Source organism: Suricata suricatta, chromosome 15 (genome assembly GCF_006229205.1).
Source record: "Suricata suricatta isolate VVHF042 chromosome 15, meerkat_22Aug2017_6uvM2_HiC, whole genome shotgun sequence".
In the NCBI taxonomy this organism is placed as follows: domain Eukaryota; kingdom Metazoa; phylum Chordata; class Mammalia; order Carnivora; family Herpestidae; genus Suricata; species Suricata suricatta.
Window position 1 is genome coordinate 62157289 of NC_043714.1, and position 22681 is coordinate 62179969.

General features: G+C 47.8%; 1 protein-coding gene and 1 non-coding gene across 6 annotated transcripts in view; one reads left to right on the plus strand and one right to left on the minus strand.

The window, feature by feature from the left end:
- TBC1D31 (TBC1 domain family member 31) overlaps positions 1 to 6429 on the plus strand; it is a 73408-nt gene extending 66979 nt beyond the window's left edge. For 2 of the 5 annotated variants that reach the window (XM_029923780.1, XM_029923782.1), the window contains 2 exons: positions 2932 to 3039; positions 6039 to 6429. In XM_029923780.1, coding sequence (XP_029779640.1) covers positions 2932 to 3039; positions 6039 to 6172 — 242 coding nt within the window. In that variant the 3' untranslated portion in view covers positions 6173 to 6429. Of the gene's footprint in view, positions 1 to 251; positions 624 to 2931; positions 3040 to 6038 lie in introns of those variants that run through there. The other 3 variants (XM_029923781.1, XM_029923783.1, XR_003903303.1) reach the window with 2 other exon arrangements.
- A 15084-nt stretch (positions 6430 to 21513) lies between these two features.
- On the minus strand, positions 21514 to 21586 carry TRNAM-CAU. Its single transcript has one exon. It is a non-coding gene; the product is annotated as a tRNA-Met (tRNA).
- Between the last annotated feature and the right edge of the window lie 1095 nt (positions 21587 to 22681).

Consider the following 22681-nt stretch of genomic DNA (forward strand, 5'->3'; position numbering starts at 1 on the left):
GCTTAGAACCACAGGAGCACGCTTCGGAGGACGGGCTGGTGGCACGGTGCAAGAGCCCCTCCTGGGCGGCAGTGCTGGGTCCTAGACCCAGCTTTACTCCCCGTCGTGAACTTGGCCCGAGTCACTAAGCTGGTTTATTTAGCCACTTGCATTTCTTCAGTTGGATTTGTTCAGAAATGTTGACTGGCCTTCACTTTCCCATCTGTAAAATGGGAACGTTAGAGACTAGGTGATCTTTCATGTTGTTGCAGCTCTAGCACGGAGGAACGCCACTGTCTGTGGCAAAACCATTTCCGGTTTGCGGGCCTCTGGGAGTCTTCCCAGAAACGTGCACATACACATATGCACACGGAGTTTTCCCTTATTTATGAGTTTTGTGGATTCACCAAAGCCTCCACGAACTCCACGCGTACCTGACAGAACGTGTGGAGGTAATTTATCCCTGGGAGGACGTTGCCTGCGGTGGTGACGGAGGTTAGACGAGCTGGAGCAGGGAGCCCACGGCAGAAGACGGCGGATGGGGACCGTCAGGGCCAGGCTCGGGAGCTGGGCCACATCCTGTTTGCCAACTTGGATGCGCAGCAGCATGGCCTGGAAACGCTAGTGCAGGGCTTGCCTCCCAGGTAAGAAACCGGGTGCCTGGGCTCACGAGAAGGAAGGCGTTGTGGGGTGTACCTTTTATTCCTTTTGAATTTTGTGGTGCTCATAATACAAATTCAGTACATAAATACTGATTTAAACTAATATGAATCCCCTTTGGGGCTTTAAAATATATTAAGTGAAGAACAAGTTTCAGTACAAAAAGTACAGGAAAGGAACTTTGACTTCTTATTCCTTACGTGTTCAAATTTGTCACGGTTAGCTTTTTGTGTGTGTGGTAGATTACAGGACCTCACCCCCAGTGACTTAATTTGGGGGAATTGGGACAGAGGCTAGGAAGCTGGGTTTTTGCTGTGAAATTTCATCGGCGAGTCTGTCCAGCCAGTGCGAGCCGTGGCTGTAGGCACAGGGGACCGCTCCGCGCTGGGACAGATACCTCGTGCTTACGCCACGGGCCCGGGGAGGGGGGGTTCAGAGGACGGACGGGAGACAAGGCACAGCGGGGCCTCAGATCTGGAGGACCGGGACCTGCTGTGGGAATCCTCTGCGACACTGCAGGAGCGCAGAGTGCGTATCGAGCTCATGCCAGGAAGTTAGAGCTGGCCAATTCACTACCTGATTCCACTTCTGCCAGTGTTTTATTCAAAACCTAGGTCTTCCTTCTGTAAAGTTGAATAGGAGGGGGTTTTTTGTTTTTTGTTTTTTTGTAAATTCTCTTATTAGAAACCGTTTTTTGGAGCAAATGCAGATTAGATCTACTACTACCTCTGCCACATGGCAACCCTTCAGATATTTTGAAGATAAGGGTCATATTCCCTTTCTGCACACCCGTTCAAGTTAGTCATTTGGTAATTAGCCCCAAATAGTCTTAATGATGCATTGAGCTGAATCTGTGAGTTTAGAACCGTTGGCTAAAGCCCTTGAGACCAGGTAAAAGGCATGCATCTTACCAAGTTGGTCAAACTCAGTGTGGGCTTGACTCCTGGAGGCCTGGACCCTAGTGATGGGAGTAGGAAGGAAGGAAGAGTCGTGACTCGTTAGGATGAAAAAAATTTTAAAAAAGACCTTGGTGTCTTACCGGATGAAAGGCTGTGGAAGTCAGGACAGAGAAGATGCAGCTGAGGGGCAAGTGTGACTTTTGAGATGAGAGGGATTCAAAACCAGGGGCAGCCCCAGTCGGTTCTGGAACACTGGAACACTGCTGGGTGCGCTGCTCCCGATGGCGCCCGCCTTCTCCTTTGCCCTCTGCTGCTGAGATCAGGCGCACCTGCAGGAAGCCGCCAGCAGTGGGCGCAGTCTCCCCGAGTAGTCACCGGGGAAGGCTCCATCTTGTCACAGTTCGTAATCTTCTCCAGTGTTTGGGATCTCTGTCCTAACGTCGCTGCTTTTGAGGTGGTGGCTTTTCGTTTTAGCTATTGTTTTTGGGGTTTTTTTTTAATGTATTTTGAGAGGGGGGGAGGGGCAGAGACAGAATCCCAAGCAGGCTCTGTGCAAGCAGAGCCCAACAGGGGCTCGAACCCACAAACCACGAGATCATGAAATAGAGTCAGATACTTTTTATTAAATTTTTTTAATGTTTTATTTTGATACAGAGAGAGACAGAGCATGGGGGCGGGGAGGGGCAGAGAGAGAAGGAGACACAGAACCTGAAGCAGGCTCCACGCTCTGAGCTAGCTGTCAGCACAGAGCCTGATGCAGGGCTCGAACCCATGAATGTGAGATCTGACCTGAGCCAAAGTCGGAGGCTTAGCCGACTAAGCCACCCAGGCGCCCCCAGAGTCAGATACTTAACAGACTGAGCCACCCAGGCGCCTCTTGGTGACTTTTTTTTTTAGAGAGAGAGACAGCATGAACAGGGGAGGGTCAGAGAGAGAGGGAGACACAGAATCTGAAGCAGGCTTTAGGCTCTGAGCTGTCAGCACAGAGCCCGACACGAGGCTCGAACCCACGAACTGTGAGATCATGACCTGAGCCAAAGTCAGACACTTAACCAACTGAGCCACTCAGGCGCCCCAGTGACATATTTTAAAAACACCTTTAGCTAGGGGCAGCTAGCTGCACTGCCAGTACAGAGCCTGCTTGGGATTCTCTCTCCCTGTATCTCTGCTCCTCTCCTCTCTCAAGAATAAATTAATTAATTAAAAATAAAATGTGGCACCAAAACTCCCACTTGTACCTGCACTCACCCTGCCTTCAGGATGGTGACGGCACTCCTCTCCGTGGAAACAAAGGTTTTCTCCTGGGCGGGTGTAATTTCCTAGGGACCCGTGCAATCAAGATAAGGCTTTCTCCTCACTCCCCATGTCTTTTATCTTCTCACTGCTGTACCAGTGCCCAGATGCCCAAGTGGCCAGGCTTCCGCAAGCTGTCTGCCCAGAGCCGCACAATTAAATGACACTTCTGAAGTGGATTCCAAAACACACAGTAAGTTCATAAGCAGTAAGTATTTCTTTTGTCATGTATTTATTCATTTATTCACTTAAAGACCATGTGAGCGGGGGGGGGCGGGCAGAGAGAAGAGGGGAGAGAGAACCCCAAGCAGGCTCGTTGCTGTCAGCACGGAGCCCACCTGCGGGCTCGGTCTCATGACCTGGGCTGAGATCAAGAGTTAGACACCCAGCCTCCTGAGCCACCCAGGTGCCCCTCTTCTGTCATTTAAAATTTACTATTAATTCAAGGAACATAGTGACTTGAAATATATTTATAGCTTGTTGATACCATTTTCCTAAAGCATGGATAATAGCAATCTTGAAATGGAGGTAGCAAAATTCTCAAATTTCTAACAGGGGTTAGAACGGAGACCAGACCGTAACCAAGTCAAGAACATTTGCCAGATAACATTGATGGATTTCATTCCTTTTCACCTGCATCGTTGTCCAGAAACAGTTGCAGGCTCCGGCAGAGGTCTGTCAGTCACTGAAGTAATGACATTCAGGACTATTTTTTACCTCCTTGTGGAAAGAAAATCTGAGCATTAGTTTTCAGAGCTATTACAGATTTGGAATTTTCTGACTCTCTCATGGGCTGGGCTCCATGTAATAACCACTAAAAGCATGTGTTTGCTCCGGGCACCATGGTGGACCCCCTCGGCCACTGCTGTTGGAACTGTTGGACACCAGCGGCTTCGTGCTGATGGGCTGACCTTTTGTTTGGTTTTGGGGGTGTTTTTTTTTGTTGTTGTTGTTTGTTTTTTTTTTTTTTTTTGAGAGAGTGAGAAGAGGAGCCAGGGAAGGGCAGAGAGAGAGAATCCCAAGCAGGCTCTGCACCAGCACAGATCCGGATGTGGGGCTCAAACTTCCAAACCGTGAGATCATGACCTGAGCGGAAGTCAGGAGTTGGAGGCTTAACTGAGCCACCCAGGCGCCCTGATAAGCCAACCTTTGATCCCTCCACTTGATTCACTGGAAGTTTTTATTTTTGGAAGGGACAGGGTGGAACAGAAATATGATCACAGCATTAGCTCATAAAAGAGCTGACAGTTTTCCCAATAAAGTATTTGATTTCTTTTTAAATGGGGGGGGGGGGCACCTGGGTGGCTCAGTCAGTTAAGCGCCCAACTTCGGCTCAGGTCATGATCTCACAGTCCATGGGTTCGAGCCCCACATCAGGCTCTTCTGCTGACAGCTCAGAGCCTGGAGCCTGCATCCAATTCTGTGTCTCCCTCTTTTTCTGCCCCTCCCCCGCTCACTCTTGGTCTCTCAAAATAAAGACAAATTTTTTTTAAAACTTTAAATGGGGGAGGGAACAAGAAACCCTGTTGGGCTTTGATTTCCACTGCCTTTTTCAATAAAACTGTCATATAGGGAATCAAAATTTAATAAGATCTCTTGAGTACTTTTAGAAGAACAGATTTTTAGGAACACCTAGGTGGCTCAGTATGTTGGGTGTCCGACTTCAGCTCAGGCCATGATCTCACTGTTCATGTGGGTTCAAGCCCCGTGCCGGACTCTGTGCTGACAGCTCAGAGCCTAGAGCATGCTTCGGATTCTGTGTCTCCCTTTCTGTGTCCCTCCCCTGCTCACACTATTTTTGAGAGAGACACAAACATTAAGAAAAAAGACTTTTTATACAGTGCCCTCTAAAACAAGCTTTTGAAGACATATGCCAAATAACAAGTCATGACATCCCAGAACTGTGTATGTTTGCTAACTCATATTTTACATGCATCATAGATTATGCTAGAATACGAATTAAACCAAGTCATGAATCAATGAAAGTACATGAGATTTTCAACTGTTCTCTATTCTGACATAACTGAACCTAAATTTTTAGTTACACAATTCTAAATTAGGAAGTCAAGTTTAAGGCATATGGTAAGTTTAGGTTATTTAGCAGCAAAACAAAACAATAAATGTGGTCTTCCTTTGGAGGACAATATAGCTTTCTGGAATTGGAGCTATTTAAATATATAACTAAGTATTTGAATATGTAACTAAGTTTTAGAGAAGTATACATTTTTTTAAGTTTATTTATTTTGAGAGAGAGGGAATCCCTAAGGAGGCCCCACACTGTCAGCACAGAGCCTACTGTGGGACTCAAACCCATGACCCATGGGATCATGACCTGAGCCAAGGTCAGGCACTCAACCAACTGCACCACCCGGGTGCCCTGAAGGAAGTGTATTTTGAAGGTGCTTTTCCCCCACCTTCAGATTCTAGTGTTTACCAGCCCTGAGTCCTAACCCAGTAGGAATGACTGTTACACTTGGTTAGACACAGTGTAATATTTTAACTTGACTCTCCCCGTGTTGGCCACTATTAAAACCACTTGATTTATTTAGTCATTGGGAAAGTAGTCTTGGTCTACACTTCTATTATTTTTGGCAACTCAGAATGCTTTTCCTCAATATCATTAAGCATCATAGTGAGGAAACTTACTGTTGCCAAGAACTCACTCATCCTCTTGGACAAGATTTATCCTAATGTAAAAGATTGACTGGGCGCCTGGGTGGCTTAGTGGGTGAAGCCTCCGGCTCAGGTCACGATCTCTTAGTTCGTGAGTTTGAGCCCCACGTCAGGCTCTGTGCTGACGGCTCAAAGCCTGGAGCCTGCTTGGGATTCTGTGTCTCCCTCTCTCTGCCCCTTCCCTGCTCGACTTCTGTCTTTCTCCGTCTCAAAAATAAACATTAGGAAAAAAATTTTTTCTTATCTTTTAAAAAGATTGTCTGTATCCCCCAAATGAAAAACAAGTGCTAAATAACCAAAAGTAGACGAGTTCTCCTTCTCTGATAACATTCATTCAACTCAACAAATAAATAATTGGCTTGTAAATGGAATGATATAGGGAAAAATATGTTAGGCTTTTTGTTAAAGAAATTTGGTTTTCAAATTTCATTTCATTACTGGGTTTTTGCAACATATTTACCTTTAAAATCCATGCTGTGTCATTGCTAACACCAGAACGTTAAACTATCGTTAATTTAAAATTTTGTTTTCAAGTTTCTTTAAATCAGAGAAGAGTGCAGTGGGACGCCCGGGAACAGGATCTTATGGAGAGAGTGAGAAACCTCCGCCAGAGGCTCGCCGCCCAGGCTCGCCGCCGACGTCGAGCGCCTCACCTCCTGGCCACGTAGGAGGCTGCTCACTGAGAGAGAGGGGGGGGGAGAGGGAGGGAGAGAGAGGGGGAGACAGAGACAGAGAGAGACAGACAGACACAGACCTATTTGGCAATCAAGGACACTGATTTTTACATTATTTATTTTATAGACCTGCAGACATCTACTTTTTGTATAGAAAATGTATGTATAAAAATTATGTGGACTATTTCATTCTGATGCTTTTTGGCTTGTAAATGTCTTGTACTTTTCATAATAAAATTTGTGAAGGATCATGTTAGGATCGTTCAGGCTGCAGGGACCAGCATAAATCTCTAACTTAAGTTGAGAGTTTATTTTAAAGATCAACGGAGAAGTAAAGAATAGGCGGCCATCTCAACAACCGGTGCGCGCCACAGCGCTGTCCCCCCATGGCCGGGTCTCCGCTGGCCAGCCCACCCGCTCATAACATCGGCGCCTCCTTCTCCAGACCGCACTGGCTGCCCTAAGCGCCAGAACCGGGCTCCCCACAACCTCATCATCGTGGGCAGATTACTTCCAGAACCTCTCCTGAACGTTTTTTAAAATTTATTTTGAGAGAGTGCAGGTGCACGTGCAAGTTGGGGAGGGGCAGAGGGAAAGAATTCCAAGCAGGCTCCATGCTGGCCATGAAGCCCAATCCCACAACCTTGGGATCATAACTTGAGCCAATTCAAATGCTTAACCTACTGAGGCACCCATGTGCCCCCCTGAGCCCATTTCTAAAAGGACTCTTGATCTTGGGGTTGTGAGTTCGAGCCCCACTTTGGGTGTAGATTACTTAAAATCTTTAAAAAATGAAAGATATAGCTCAGGGACTGGATGTGAGGATTAAATTAAGATAATGTCAAGTTCTGGTATTGTGTTTGACATACCGTAAGCATGCAGTACGTAACGGGATCCTTGTTTCTGTGGTTATAAAGTGTAATCTTAGAGTAAACCAAATACGTCAGTAGGCAAGATGCCTTTTGTCCAAAGGCAAAGTCCTGATGCAAGACACTGGTTTCCCAGGAGCCATTTCCAGGTAGTCCTAGCCGTGCCGTCACTGGCCAGGCTGGCTTGTGGGTGGCAATAGGGAAGTCACAGAATATGAAATGTATAATGAGAACTTGAGTGAACTAGAAATTGCTCACTTAAAAGCTTGATTCAAATTTTAAAATATTCCCCATCCGAGAGGGGAGGCAAGATGGCGGAGAAGTAGGGAGCTCCGTGTTTTTCACCTCCCCGCAGCTCTCAAACAAGGACTGAAGCCATAAGACACTGAGCTGCAAGAGTCTGGGAGGAAAAGAGACAAGAGTCCACTAAGACAGCCTCACAGGTGCGTGAGTGCGAACTGGGGAAGATAAAAACGGCCGGGCCGGAGGCTAGGAGGGGAGGGAGCCCCTCCACGGAGAGAAAGAGGCTGAAACCACTCAGAGCTGTCTCTGGAGAAGAGGAAAACGTCGGGATGGAGGGGAATCCTATCATCCCATCTGTAACCACAGGGCATTCAGAGAGAGCCTTTTCTAGCTGTGGCGCTTTCCTTGGGCCGGGTGCCCGGTCCCAGGAGGCGCCAGGAGAAAGTGCTCCCCAGGCCCCTACTCCATTCCCAGCTAGGAGGCCGCCCAGCCTGCAGGAGTACATTTGGGGCGGTATCATTAAAGTGCGGGCCTAAGAGCTGGAAACCAGGTGGGGTTGGGAAATACGACTCGGCTCACTGGCTACACCTGCAGCACAGGGAGATCTGACACAAGGGTGAGTTGCAACGCTTGGTTCAAGAAGGCACTGGGGAGCCGCATATTTTCTCCCCCAAGCCACCAAGGCGGGGCCTCAGGGAGCGGTGGAGGGACCCAGTGGAGGCCACTGAGACCTGCCTACACCAAACCACGCCCTTCCTCGCTGGAGAGCTGCCCGCCTTTTTTTGTTTTACAGGAGCCCAGGGCAAGACAAACATCGATGCATTGCCATGATTAGATCAATTCTTGCTATTCAGATATATTTTCTCTTATCTCATTCTTACCTCTCCCCTCCACTGGATTGGGCACTCTGGTCATTGGTTTGCTTAAAAGTCACACTTAGGCCACTTGTAGCAAAGCAGATGGACCTCGAGGGTGTCATGCTAAGCGAAATAAGTCAGGCAGAGAAGGACAGATACCATATGTTTGCACTTATAGGTCTAACAGACCAGGAGAAACCTCATGGAGGACCAGGGGGAGGGGAAGAGGGAAAGAGAGTTGGGGAGAGAGAGGGATGCAAAACTTGAGAGACTATTGAATACTGAAAACGAACTGAGGGTTGAAGGGGAGGGGGAAAAGTGGTGGTGATGGAGGAGGGCCCTTGTGGGGAAGAGCACTGGGTGTTGTATGGAAACCAATTTGACAAACTTTTTTTTTTAAAGTCACATTTAATCCATTCTCTTGATGGATATGCTACACCTCTATCACTACCTTCCTTTCCCTCCCTCCCTCTCTGGAATAATCAGACTATATAGTTTCTTCGGGTAACGCCGTCTTTGTTTTTTTCTCCTCTCCTAGCATATCCTCCTCTGAATTAAGCCTTTTAGTCTCTCTGCCTGGGCAATATTCAGTTTTGCTTCCTCCCCACCCCTGTCACCTCTCTTCGTGTATACCCTCTTCCATCAACACCGCCTCCACCCACCCTGCTCTTTATGTGTAGCTGGAATTTCTGGTTTTATGCTTTTAGACTGTCCTTTGTCTCTTGTTGTTTTGGTTCCTCCCCTTTTTGTCCCCCCTTTTGGTTTGATTTGTCTGTGCATTTGTGTGCTTTGGTTCCCTGTGTTTTTGTCTGTTTTCAGGGCTTCAAGAAACAAGCCAAAGTACACATGGTGGGAAGTCCCAAATATCACTATGAGTAGGGAAACAAAACCACCAATGGCACAACAAGGAACACCAGTAAAAGAACACTTCCTGAACGGACAGGCCCTGGACAGTGAGCCTCCGTTAATACAGCAGTACTCATAGGTGCGGAGTGCATAACAAGCTTTTAAAGCTGACAAGAGACAGAAAGCTAGCCAGAATGACGAAACAGAAGAACTCTCCTCTACAGAGATTCCAGGAAGAAGTCACTGCTGCAGAAATGCTCAAAACAGATATAAGCAACATAACTGAGCAAGAACTTAGAGCAACTGTCATAAAATTAATCACTGGGCTTGAAAAAGGCATGGAAGACATCAGAAGCTATTGCTACAAAGACTATGGACCTTAAAAATAGTTGTGACGAGGGGTGCCTGGGTGGCTCAGTCGGTTGAGTGTCTGACTTTGGCTCACGTCATGATCTCATGGCTCATGAGTTCGAGCCCCACATCAGGCTCTGTGCTGACAGCTCAGAGCCTAGAGCCTGCTTTGGGTTCTGTGTCTCCCTCCCCTGCTTGCATTGTCTCTCTCAAAAAGAAATAAACATTAAAAAAAAATAGTTGTGACGAATTAAAAAATGCTATAAATGAGGTGCATAATAAAATGAAGGTGGCCACTGCACAGATTGAAAAGGCAGAGAGAAGAATAGGTGAATTAGAAGACACAATTCTAGAAAAAGAGGAAGCTGAGAAAAAGAGAAATTGATCCAGGAGCACAAAAGGAGAATTCGAAAACTGAGTGATACAATCAAATGGAACAATATCTGTATTATAGGAATTCCTGAAGAAGAAGACAGAAAGGTAGTGAAGGGATAGAGAAATATCTATCATGCATCAAAAGAAGTCAAAAGAAAGCCAGAGTAGCCATACTTATATTGGACAAACTGGACTTTAAGGTAAAGGCAGTAACAAGAGATGAAGGAGGGCATTATATAATAATTACAGGGTCTCTCCATCAGGAAGAGCTACCAATTATAAATATCTATGCACCGAATTGGGAAGCACCCAAATACATAAAACAATCACAAACAATCTTATTGATAAGAACGTGCTAATTGCAGGGGATTTTAATACTCCACTTACAGCAATGGATAGATCAACCAGACAGAAAACCACTAAGGAAGCAATGGACCTGAATGACACACTGGACCTGGTGGATTTGACAGATATATTTAGAACTCTACATTCTGAGGCTATGGAATTCACTTTCTTCTTGAGTGCACATGGTACATTTTCCAAGATAGATCACATACTGGGTCATAGTGCAGCCCTCAATAAATAAAGAGCTGAGATCATACCACGCACACTTTCAGATCACAATGCTATGAAACTTGAAATCAACCACAGAAAATAGTCTGGAAAACCTCCAAAAATGGAGGTTTAATTGAGGTTAAAGATCATCCTACTAAAGAACGATTGGGCCAATCAAGCAATTAGAGAAGAAATTTAAAAACATATGGAAACAAATGAAAACGAAAATACAACAATCCAAACTCTCTGGGATGCAACAAAGGCAGTCCTAAGAGGAAAAAGTATATTGCAACCTAGGCCTATTTCAAGAAACTAGAAAATGTAAAAATTCAAAATCTAACAGAGCACCTAAAGGAACTACAAGGGGAGCAGCAAGAGTACCCCAAACCCAGCAGAAGAGAAATAATAAAGATCAGAGCAGAAATCAACAATATAGAATTAAAAAAAAAAACAGTTGAACAGATGAAACCAAGAGTTGGTTTTTTGAAAAAAATAAACAAAATTGATAAACCTCTAGCCAGGCTTCTCAAAAAGAAAAGAGAGCACCCAAATAGACAAAATCATGAATGAAAATGGATCTATTACAACCAATCCCTCAGAAATATAAGCAATCAGGGAATACTATGAAAAATTAATATGCCAATAAACTAGACAACCTAGAAGAAATGGAAAAATTCCTAAACACATATGCACTACCAAAATTCAAACGAGAAGGGATAGAAAATCTGAACAGAACCATAACCAGTGATGAAGTAGAGTCAGTCATTAAAAATCTCCCAACGAAGAAGAGCCCTATGGCTTCCCTGGGGAATTCTACCAGACATTTAAAGCAGAGTTAATACCCATTCTTCTCAAACTATTCCCAAAAATAGTAATAGAAGGAAGACTTCTGAACTCCTTTGAAGCCAGCATCACTTTGATTCCCAAACCAGAGACCCAACAACAAAAAGAGAACAGGACAATATCCTTGAATACAGATGCAAAAATGCTCAACAAGATACTAGCAAACTGAATTCAACAGCATATAAAAAGAATTATCCACCATGGTCAAGTGGGATTCATTCCTGGGTTATAGGGCTGGTTCAATATTCACAAAATCAATGTGATACAGCACATTAACAAAAGAAAAAACCATATGATCATGTCGATAGATGCACAAAAAGCATTTGACAAAATGCAGCCTCCTTAATAAAAAACCCTCGAGAAAGTCGGGATAGCAGGAACTTATTTAAACATGATAAAAGCCATTTATGAAAAGCCCACAGCTTATATCATCTTCAATGGGGAAAAACTAAGAGCTTTCCCCTTGAGATCAGGGACACGACAGGGGTGTCCACTCTCACCACTTTTGTTTAACATAGTGCTGGAAGTCCTAGCATCAGCAACCAGACAACAAAAGGAAATAAAAGGCATCAGAATTTGCAGAGGTAAAGTCAAACTTTCACTTTTCGCAGATGACATGATACCCTACATGGAAAACCTGACAGACTCGTCCAGAAGCCTTCTAGAACTGATCCACAAATTCAGCAAAGTCGCAGGGTACAAAAATCAACGTACACAAATGGGTTGCATTTTTATACACCAATAATGAAGCAACAGAAAGAGAAATCAAGAAAGTGATCCCATTCTCAATTGCACAAAAAAGCCATAAAATACATAGGAATAAACCTAGCCAAAGATGTAAAAGGTCTGTATGATGAAAACTATAGAAAACTTATGAAGGAAATTGAAGAAGGCTCAAACAAACAAACAAACAAAAAAACATTCTATGCTCATGGATCAGAATAAACATTGTTGAAATGTTATTACTACCCAAAGCAATCTACACATTCAATTCAATCCCCATCAAAATTGCACCAGCATTCTTCTCAAAGCTAGAACAAGCTATCCTAAAGTCTGTATGGAACCACAAAAGACCTCGAATAGCCAAAGTAATATTGAAGAAGAAAACCAAAATGGGAGGCATCACAATCCCAGACGTTAGCCTCTACTACAAAGCTGTCATCATCAAGACAGTATGGTATTGACAGAAAAACAGACACATAGGCCAATGGAATAGAATAGAGAACCCAGAATTGGACCCACAAATGTATGGGCAATTAATCTTAGACAAAGCAGGAAAGAGTATCCCCAGTGGAAAAAAGACAGTCTCTAACAGGTGGTGCTGGGAGAACTTTACAGCAACATGCAGAAGAATGAAACTAGACCACTCTTACACCATACACAAAAATAAACTCCAAATGGATGATAAGACAGGGAACCATCAAAACCCTAGAGGAGAAAGCAGAAAACAATCTCCTTGACCTCAACTGCAGCAATTTCCTACTCAACACATCCCCAAAGACAAGGGAATCAAGAGCAAAAATGAACTATTGGGACCTCATCAAGATAAAAATGTTCTTCAATGCAAAGGAAACAATCAAAAAACTGATAGGAAACTGACAGAATGGGAAAAGATAGTTGCAATGACATATTGGATAAAAGGCTAATATCCAAAATCTATAAGGAACTCACCAAACTCCACACCTGCAAAACAAATAATCCAGTGAAGAAATGGGCAGAAGACATGAATAGACACTTCTCCAAAGAGGATATCCAGATGGCCAACAGGCACATGAAATGATGCTCAACATCCCTCATCATCAGGGAAATACAAATCAAAACCACACTGAGATACCACCTCACACCAGTCAGAGTGGCTAAAATGAACAAATCAGAAGACTATAGATGCTGGTGAGGATGTAGGAAAATGGACACCCTCCTACACTGTTGGTGGGAATGTAAACTGGTGCAGCCACTCTGGAAAACAGTATGGAGGTTCCTCAAAAAACTATCAACAGAACTCCCCTATGACCCAGCAATAGCACTGCTAGAAATTTACCCAAGGGATACAGAAGTGCTGATGCATAGGGGCACATGTACCCCAATGTTCATAGCAGCACTGTCAACAATAGCCAAATCATGGAAAGAGCCTAAATGTCTACTAACGAATGGATCAAGAAGATGTGGTTTATCTATACAATGGAGTACTACATGGCAATGAGAAAGAATGAAATCTGGCCATTTGTAGAAACATGGATGGACCTCGAGGGTGTCATGCTAAGTGAAATAAGTCAGGCAGAGAAGGATAGATACCATATGTTTGCACTCATACGTGTAACAGAAGAAACTTAACAGAGGACCATGGAGGAGGGGAAAGGGGAAAAAGAGTTGGGGAGAGGGAGGGAGGTAAACCATGAGAAAGTCTTGAATACTGAGAATAAACTAAGGGCTGAAGGGGGAGGAGGAGAGGGGAAGGGGGTGATGGGCATGGAGGAGGGCACTTGTGGGGATGAACATTGGGTGTTATATGGAAACCAACTTGACAATAAACCATAAGAGAAAACAAATTTTTTTAATAATAAAATAAAATGTTCCTGATCCTGGGGCACCTGGGTGGCTTAGTCATTAAGCTTCCAACTTTGGCTCAGGTCATGATCTCACAGTTTGTGAGTTCAAGCCCTCCACCAGGCTCTGTGCTGACAGCTTGGAGCATAGAGCCTGCTTCAGATTCTGTGTCTCCCTCTTTCTGCCCCTCCCCTGCTCGTGCTCACGCTCTCTCTCAAAAATAAACATTAAAATAATTTTTTAAAAATATTCCCTATCCCGCCAGCCAGAATCAGCTGAATAATGCCCATTTTTTACCTCTACTTCAGATCCCCTTCTATGAGAACTTACACCTACTCAGACCGGTTTTGAAACTACACACACGTCATTTCTAGTATTACAGTATTTCATTTTTAAAAAGCTTCCTTTTATCCAGTGAAAGTGAGTTATGCCTACTCTCAACCAAATGAAGTTCTTACCACATTCTTAATCCATTTTCTCTGATTCTACAGATCTTCCAGTAATACTCTTGATAACATCACCACCCTACCAGAGTTCATATATTTGGCTGACTCTGCTCATATGTGCTTGGTTGGCATTTCAAGGGCTATCACACTTAATAAAATACATAATAAAACACATTTCTGATTATCTATTCCTGCTTGTCATATCTTCAACTTTACCCCAATTTCGTTACAGTGTGAATTCTCAGGGAATTGAGCTCAGCAAAAATTCTTCCCACTCCAGGTGTCTTCAAAAAATCTTCTCTCCAGTGCTCCCTTAAGTCCTTGAATCTGTGAAAGCAGAGCGGTTTCTCAAGGCCTTTTCATATTTATTACATTCATAAGGTTTCTCTCTGGTGTAAATTGTTCAGTGTTGGAACAATTTGGGGCTTCAGCTCAAATCTCCACATTGGTTACACTTCAGTGTTTCTCTCCAGTATGAATTCAGCGGTTGTAAATAAAATATTAACCTGGTAACATTTATTACTTTCATATAGTTCTTGTCTAGTAAGAACTCTGATGTTGAGCGAGACTTGAGCATTTGCTAAAGTGTTGCAGAATCTGGTCTGGATCACCCGGCGGAAGAACCAAGGGGCACTTGGAGGTCTTGGAAGGGAGGAGGTTTGTCTTACACGGACAGGCTCCGAGGAGCTCACTCTCCAGAGGTCCGAGCCCAGAGCATCAGCAGAGGGAACGATTTATGGCCAGTTACTTCAGCATTCCTCATCAGGGACAGGTGTCTCCTATTCATCCTATCGGCCCCCTTTCCCCATCATGCCTCACTTTGAATGGGTATATCATTGTATCTTATTTAGCGTGGCCCCTGACTCACTTTGATGCCCCATTAAACACGTCTGTATTAGGGGCATCATCTTTAGATTCTTCCACTGAAGGTGCCCTGCTCTTACTGGCTCCAAATGGGTACCATTTGATACCAACAGAACATCCTATTCATAAGAGGAAGGTGAGTGAAAACAGGAACCTCTCGTGGTTTCCCCAGCTCTGGGGTAACCTCTGCCAACATGATGGCAAAGAGTAAAGACAGTCTACCTTATCACAGTGGCAATTCCTCAAGCTTCTGTCGTGCATAGACCAGCCAGCTTCCGGGGTGTGGCTGGAGCAGGGCTGAGGTTCCTAAGAATCTAGGAATCTCTGAAAGGTCATTTTGAGTGGGTTCATCGGACATGGATCAGTCTTCCGAGTTTTGGGGCTCCTCGAGGTTGGCCCTCTTGACTCTGGAGTGGTGAACCCGTGATATTGGTGAACTTGAGGCCAGTACGGGGCGGGGGGTCAGAATAACGGTATGAGGCCCAGTCTGCTGTGGTTTGAGACGGTCATTCTTCCAATCTTTGACCCAGACAGAGTTCCCTGGTGAGAAAGGGTGCCCAGGGGATCCTAAAGAGATCAGGGCCCTCTCTGTGGGGCCCTCTCTAGGGTGTATCATTGTACCTTATTCAGCGTGGTCCCTAACGTTTGAAGTTGCTCTCTTGTTCCCTTATCCGCTATTTGGTGTAGGTTCCCTGGGAGGTCTCCTAGACATGGAGGGGACCTCCCATATATTCAAAGGGGGAGAAACCCTGAGTTCCTGGTGTGCAATGGACACGCAGGAGGGCCAGGGGCAAAATGTCCGGCCATGGGGGAGGGCTGTTTCCTGACAGAACTTGGCCGAGGTTCCCTGGAGGGTGCAAATCACTCACTCTACTTTCCCTGAGCTTTGAGGCCGGTAAGCAGCGTGAAGCTTCCAAGGGATGTTGAAGGAGTTTGTATAATGTCCGCCACAAATGCAGGTCCCTTATCACTGTGGATTGTGGCCAGCAGGCCGAACCGGGGGACAATCTCTTTGAGGAGGACTTGAGCTACCTCCCGGCTCTGCTCTGCCCTGGTAGGGAAAGCTTCAACCACCCAGAGTACGTACAGACTATTCCTGGGAGGGATCTAAATCCTCAACTTGGCTGGACACCTGTAAAGTCTATTTCTAGACCTTCACAGGGGGTGGCTCCTACTCTTTGGACACCAGACAGGGGTTGCAGCATGGAGCGGGCATTATTCCTGACACAAGTCACACGCCATTCGCTTATTGCTCAACATAATGCTGGCAGCCGGCTGATGTAGTATTGCTTTTTGAGGAGAGCCTCGAATGCAGTTTTTCCTAGATAGGGAAGGTGATGGTATTTGCCAACTAGGTGCCCTCTGAGGGCCGCTGGCATGAAGATGCCCCATCTAGCAGTTGTCACCCTCCTTCCTCGGTCTGGGTGGCCCCCTTGACTTCAGCCCACTTAATAAAGACATAGTTTGGCCCCCTACTTTCATTTTGACTGTGAGCTCAGGGGGGCCAAGAAGTGAGCCTGGTCCCCCTCAATCTGAATCTATTCCTGCTGGCCCTATGAGGTCTTTTCCGCAGGCTGCTTCTACGTATCGGCTGGGTTTCTGAGACTTTCCCCGGTTGGGACATTTATTTTTCCAATATGCAGCAGGCTCATTGATCCCTTGCTAAGGAGGTCCTGGGCTTCCCCATCCTTTCGTAGTCCTTTTCCTTTAAAGCAGAGGCGAGGAGGCTGACCTTTTTCCTGTCTTTTTCTCGGCTTCCCTCTCGGCAGTGCCCTCCCTGGTCACGTAGACCTTGTTAGCAACCTCGAGCAGCTGCGTGACGTTCATTCCACCGAAACCCTCAAGATTTTGGAGCTTGCTCCTGATATCTGGGGCAGCGTGGGCCACGAAAGAGGCGTTTACCGTCTGCTGGCTTTCCTGTGCCTCCGGCTCAGATGGGGTGTAAACGCAGTAAGCCTCGCGTAGCTGCTCATAATAATCCCGGGGGCTTCCCCTTGCTGCGGGGGGCTTGAGGCCATCTTGGTCACATTCATGGGCTTCTTATCCCCCGCTGGGATCCCCCAGAGGAGAGCTACTTGGTACCAGCAGACGTAGACTTGTCCCTCTTCTGTTGATGTCCTTCAGGTGCGGCAGCTCTAGCCCAGGTGCCAGGACCGACAACCCAGCCGGTGGCCGTTCAAGGTCTTGCCGTCTCTCTTCAGTGTTAAACAAAGTGCGGAGCAGCTGTTGGCAGTCTTCCCAAGTTGGTAGGTGGGTCTGGAAGAGGGTCTCCGTTAGGTCTATCATTGCCTGCAGTTTTTCCAGAATATGATGTGCTAAGTTTCCAGTTGAGGAGATCAGTAGTGGAGAAAGGCTGCTAATAGTCATGGAGCCACCAGGCTGGAGGGTTCCATGTTCATCACTCTCCCAGGCTTCCCTCGTTCCAGCATCCCGGCCAGCGCCCCGGTCCCCCATGTGGCATCTGGACAGCACCTGGCCCTGGCCCAGGCCGCAGTCAGGCTGCTGGTTGGGAGGAGAGAGGATCTGCTGAGTCCGGAGGTGGCGGAGTATCGGGGGCGGGGGCGGGGGAGGTCAGGTGCTGAAGGTCTCCGGGGAGCCTATGGCGTCGGCAAAACTGGTTCTTCCCCGGCTCAGCGGCGGGAATTTGCGGAGGTCGGGACCTCTGTACCCTAGCCGGTCCCTGTCCTTTGCAGGTAAATCGCACCTAAGGGGGGAGGTTTGAGGCAATCTCTAACCAGGATATATGGGAACTGATCAGGGTAACCTGGGTCTCTGGTAACATGCCAGCCACGGCAGATCATTGGAACATCTAAGGTTCCCTCTGAGGGCCATCCTACCCCCAAAGTGAGCCATTCCAACTCACAGAGAGTTCTTACTTTGCTGAGGGTCATCTTAATTCCATAGTCTCCGAAAACCCCCTTCTCAAAGTTCTTAATCATAGTTTCAAGAACCGTGGGTTTGCTCTGTCCCAACCCCATAATGTTCCCGTGAGGTGGTGTCGCAAAGACAGACAAAGGAGTACAGGTGCCCCCTCTAGTGAGGGGCCCAGTCAGATGCCCCTCTGGCCGTGTCCCTAAGGAACTTAGGCGACGCTTAGCCGTAGCAGTCTCAGCTTTGTGACTTACTATCAGAAACTATTCCAATGCCGCCACAGACTATGCCATTAACCACAAAATCATAGACACGCCAACTCAGACTCCTTAGGCTTTTGGGGACCATAAGGGTGGCCACCTGTGGAGCCACCAAATTGAACCGGCGGGCAAGCAAGACCGAGCCACACAGTCACACTCACATACACACCCAGAGGTTATTACATTCCCTCCCACAGGATTCCTACAGATGGGACCACTGAGGTCTCCGGGGAGTGATCAGCTCCCCCTTCCACCACCAAGGGTGGGCAGGACAGACTTAGGGCCCAAGCCTTACCGGTTTCTGATGTCAGTTCCAGGTTCTCACTTGCATGAATGACCGAGTGGGGCAGCCGAGGCCACCGAGCCGGAGACAGCTGACACTCAGGGCACGCCTTCTCCTTAACAATTTCTCCTTCAGTCACCACCTCGCCGTTCTCCCAAACTGGTGGCAACAACAGGCCAATGCAAATGGGTTTCCCAGTAAGGGAACCAAATGTTGTGGAATCTGGTCTGGATCATCCAGCAGAAGAACCAAGCGGCACTCGGAGATCTTGGAAGGGAGGAGGTTTGTCTTACACCAGCGGGCTCTGAGAAGCTCACTCTCCAGAGGTCCGAGCCCAGAGCATCAGCAGAGGGACTGATTTATAGCCAGTTACTTCCGTGTTCCTCATTCATCAGGGACAGGTGTCTCCCATTCATCCCGTCGGCCATTTTACGGCAGATTTTCCCCATCAACGGCCCTTGCAGTCACAGCACCTTGACCATCAAGGCGCCAACAGCTGCCCCAAGGACTGCCAGCGGCTTGACCTAGCAGGGGTGCACCTGGCACAGCTTCTGGAGTCACTGGATCCTGTTAGAGGAGACACACCACACGATCATTTTAACAGGAAAACCTTGATACGATGAGTTATTAAACTATGATAAGGGAGTAACTAACTTAAAGATGTAAAGGGTAGCCAGGACCGAGGGAGAGTAAACGAAGGACGAACTTGGAAAGGAGGCTCCTCTTGCTCCCGGGAGTGCTGTCAGGGTGGTGGGCGCCCTGTCCTGCACTGTCCGTGGTGGGAGGGCCACGGAAACCACTTTCCAGGCCACAGGCCAACCAAAGCTGGAAGGCAAGTGCCAAGAGCATGTCAGGTGCTCCTTGCTGGCACCAGACCTGGAACATGTCCTCTCCGACTGTGGCAAAGTGGTCATTGGGCTGAGGCTGTGGCGTCACTGAGAGATTGTGCACTCCGGGCACACGGCCGGGGCAGAGTACCCCCGTCTGGCCCCACACACTCCCACTGCTGATGGACCCAGAAGCAGGACAAGAATAAGCACAGCCCCTGGCAGCCAGGAAGGGAATGCGCATGCCTCCTGCCTTGTCCTCCAGCACCCTCTGCCGGCGGCTTGCCGTCCTGCATGCTGTAGAAGGGCTGGGGTCCGGGGGTTATTGCAGAGCAGGTAAGGAAGGGTGAAATTGGAGCTGAGAGGCAATAAACCGATAACTGGCATTCCCGTGCAACTAAAAGTGGTCCTCACACTTTACTCCACTGATTGACAGCAATGTGGACTCAATGTGGGGCTTTTAAAAACCAAATTAAGATGCCAAAGTTTGCCTGGCATGATGTGAATGACGGAATCCAAAAGCTTAGGAAGGTAGGAATGTAGGAGTGGATTTATCACGTATGAACTTCTGGCTCACAGACCCAAAGACGCTCCCTTCGTTAAGGCACTGAGTGAAGGGAGCATCCGTGAACTTGAAAAGCTCTGTGGCGGCATTCTGTGGGTGATGAGGGAGGGTGAGAGATGCCACTGTTGATATGCTCCCTGATTTCAGCAGAGGTGATGGGATTCCGTAGTAGCAGAGGCCAAGTGGCAACATTGAGCTACCGAAGCCAAGCATTTAGAGTACCGAGCAGCACAGAAGCTGTGGTAGTAAGCGGTTGGGACTGTTGGTAGTGGATTCCGTTGTCCCTAAGAATGAAATAGTTGCCAGCCTACTAAAATAGATGTAACAGGAAAACTTCCGATCTGGTGGCTGAAAATCTAACTTGAGTCATCACAGTGGAGACCCATGTCTGTCACCCTTTCCAGACCTAAACTCATTTCCAGATCCAAAGCCATCTGACTGAAGGGGGAGAGGGCAGGAAGGGTCCTGCATCAATGAGGGCCACATATTATGTTATAAACAATCCCCCTAATCATTTCCAAAGGGACCGTTGCTGTTTACTTGAAGGATTGGAATAGAGAAAACACCCAGCCCTTTCAGAGGTCCCTAGACATTGGCTCTAAATGGACACAAATTCCTATGTCCACCAAAGTTAGGGCTAATGGTGGCAGGTGATAGGGTCTTGGGACAAGTTTGAATCCCAGCGGAGGCAGTAGGGCTACGAAGCCAATTATTTGCGGTTATTTTCTGAGTACCCGAATGCATAATCGGAATAAACATATTTGATAAGTGGCAGAATCTCGGCAGCGGCACTTTGACTCGCTGACTAAGGGCTCTAACAGTAAAAAAAAAAAAAAAAAAAAGAGCTAAGTGAAAGCCTCTGGAAGGTGCTCCCTCTCAGGACAGTAAACCAAAAGTATTATCGCATCCCTGATGGGGGACCTTGCAGAGGTTAGTGCCGCCATCAAAACCTTGAACGGTGAAGGGGCGATTGCAGCGATCACGTCTCCAAGTTGCTATTTTGCTCAGTGCGGAACGAGAGTTATCAGAAACCGGTGACGCCTGCAATTGCAGCACGGCCCCCGTCCCGCTACGCCACGGCAACGGCCACCTGCACGACCTGCCTAAGACCCCCACACACACGCACCCCCCCGGCGCTGCCCGCTCCCAGCTCCGCAGCCCACACTGCACGCCGGGGCTCCGTGCCCCCCGCCGCCCGGCCCGCTCGCAGGTCCAGCCTTCCCAGCCGCCGGGCGAGACGGACCGGCCCCCTCCCGGGACCACCTGTTCCGGCGCCTCCCGCAGAGCGCTGCTGGACCCCGAGCACCCGTCCCCCAACCCCAGGCTGTGCGCGCGGCCCGCGACGGCGGGTGCTCCGGGGCCGGGACAGGAGGACCAGGCAGCGTGGGGCGGCAGGGGCGCTGCCTCCTGGCCTCCCGCGCCGACGCGCGCAGGGGAGGGTGCAACTCTTTCACAACTGGCTTACGAGGTCGCGACCCACGCGGCGCGGACCAGTCTCCTAGTTTGTCCCCAGGTCACGGTGCCTCCGCCTTCCTTCCCGTCCTCCGCCCCGGACAGGAACAGAGAAGGGACAGAGTCCCTGAGCCAGTACTTCGGAGAGCAAGGCCGAGCTTTAGGACACACTGGAGACCGCTTTGCGGAAAAGCGCGGACGCCCGGGGTCTGTGGGTCTTCAGACAAGTAAATAAAACCCGTCGTTCGGGCTGGAATGGAGACGGAGATCGAACAAAAGTATTGTGCCCCGTGTGAGGATCGAACTCACGACCTTCAGATTATGAGACTGACGCGCTACCTACTGCGCTAACGAGGCACCTACATGCTGCTTCCGGCCGTAGGATAATGAGGCTAGTGCAAGGACCCGGCGCGCATGCGCAGAAAGCTGCGGCTTTATTCCTGTCTGCAATGGGTTTGCCGGCCTCCAGTGCCCACGCTGTAGCCAAACTCAAGGCCCTGACAATCCACCACCCGCGCTCCGTCTTCCTCCGCCTGCTCCACTGTTTGTCAATTAACAAACACTGCGGCTTGCTTGTCCCCACTACGTTGAGTAGTGGGAACACGGAAGAGTGGGATTCTTCCTGCTGCAGTACCATCTTATTTTTGTTATAGTGCTTACAAAGCGTTCGCACATTTGTGATCGCCACTTATTGGGCACCTACTGTGTTCCCAGCCCGGTGCTGAGCGCAGCGTTCATAGCGACATTCCCAGCCTCAAACACTTGGGAGTGGAAGCACAAATGCATAATGATTTGAAAACACACGCTTACAGGCAAGCACACATGCACACCTTTCCCGCTGCACCGTAGATCCCCCCGATCCAGCTCGTGCCCAGCCCCTCCGGGCGCCCCAAGTTTGCACCGCGCCCCGGAGCTCACCGGCTGCGGCCACTCTTAGAAGCGACAGAAGCTCAGGAAATGACACCTCGCCACAGCCTCAGCATCATGGAAGTCTTCTCCCTCCTTTTCCCTCCCCTCCCCCTAGCCCTTTACTTACATTATTCAAGGAAACTATGTCCCTTTCATACACGAAAAACGAGTGTGTGTTTTTTAATACACTTTAAATACATAATACTCTTCAATGTGCCATCTGGCATACTTACTATTATGACACACTTAAAAGTCTGTATATTTCGCTGTAAGTCATTTTACCTTAAAAAACGTAAATTAAGACTGAACTCCGGCCAACGACCGGCGTGGAGAAGGGTTTTCGGGGCGTGCACTGCCGGCTGCAAGCCCGTCGGGCGGGCCTCCGGGACGGCGAGGCAGAGACTCGGGTCTGCCGGAGCAGCGGGGTGTTGCTGTAGATCGAGGCGGTGGGCATACTGACACTCTCTGTACAAGTCTTTCAAGGTTTTCTATTTTTCTGAAACTTGTCATTATAAAATGATGCGGGAGGAGTTTTTAAAATCA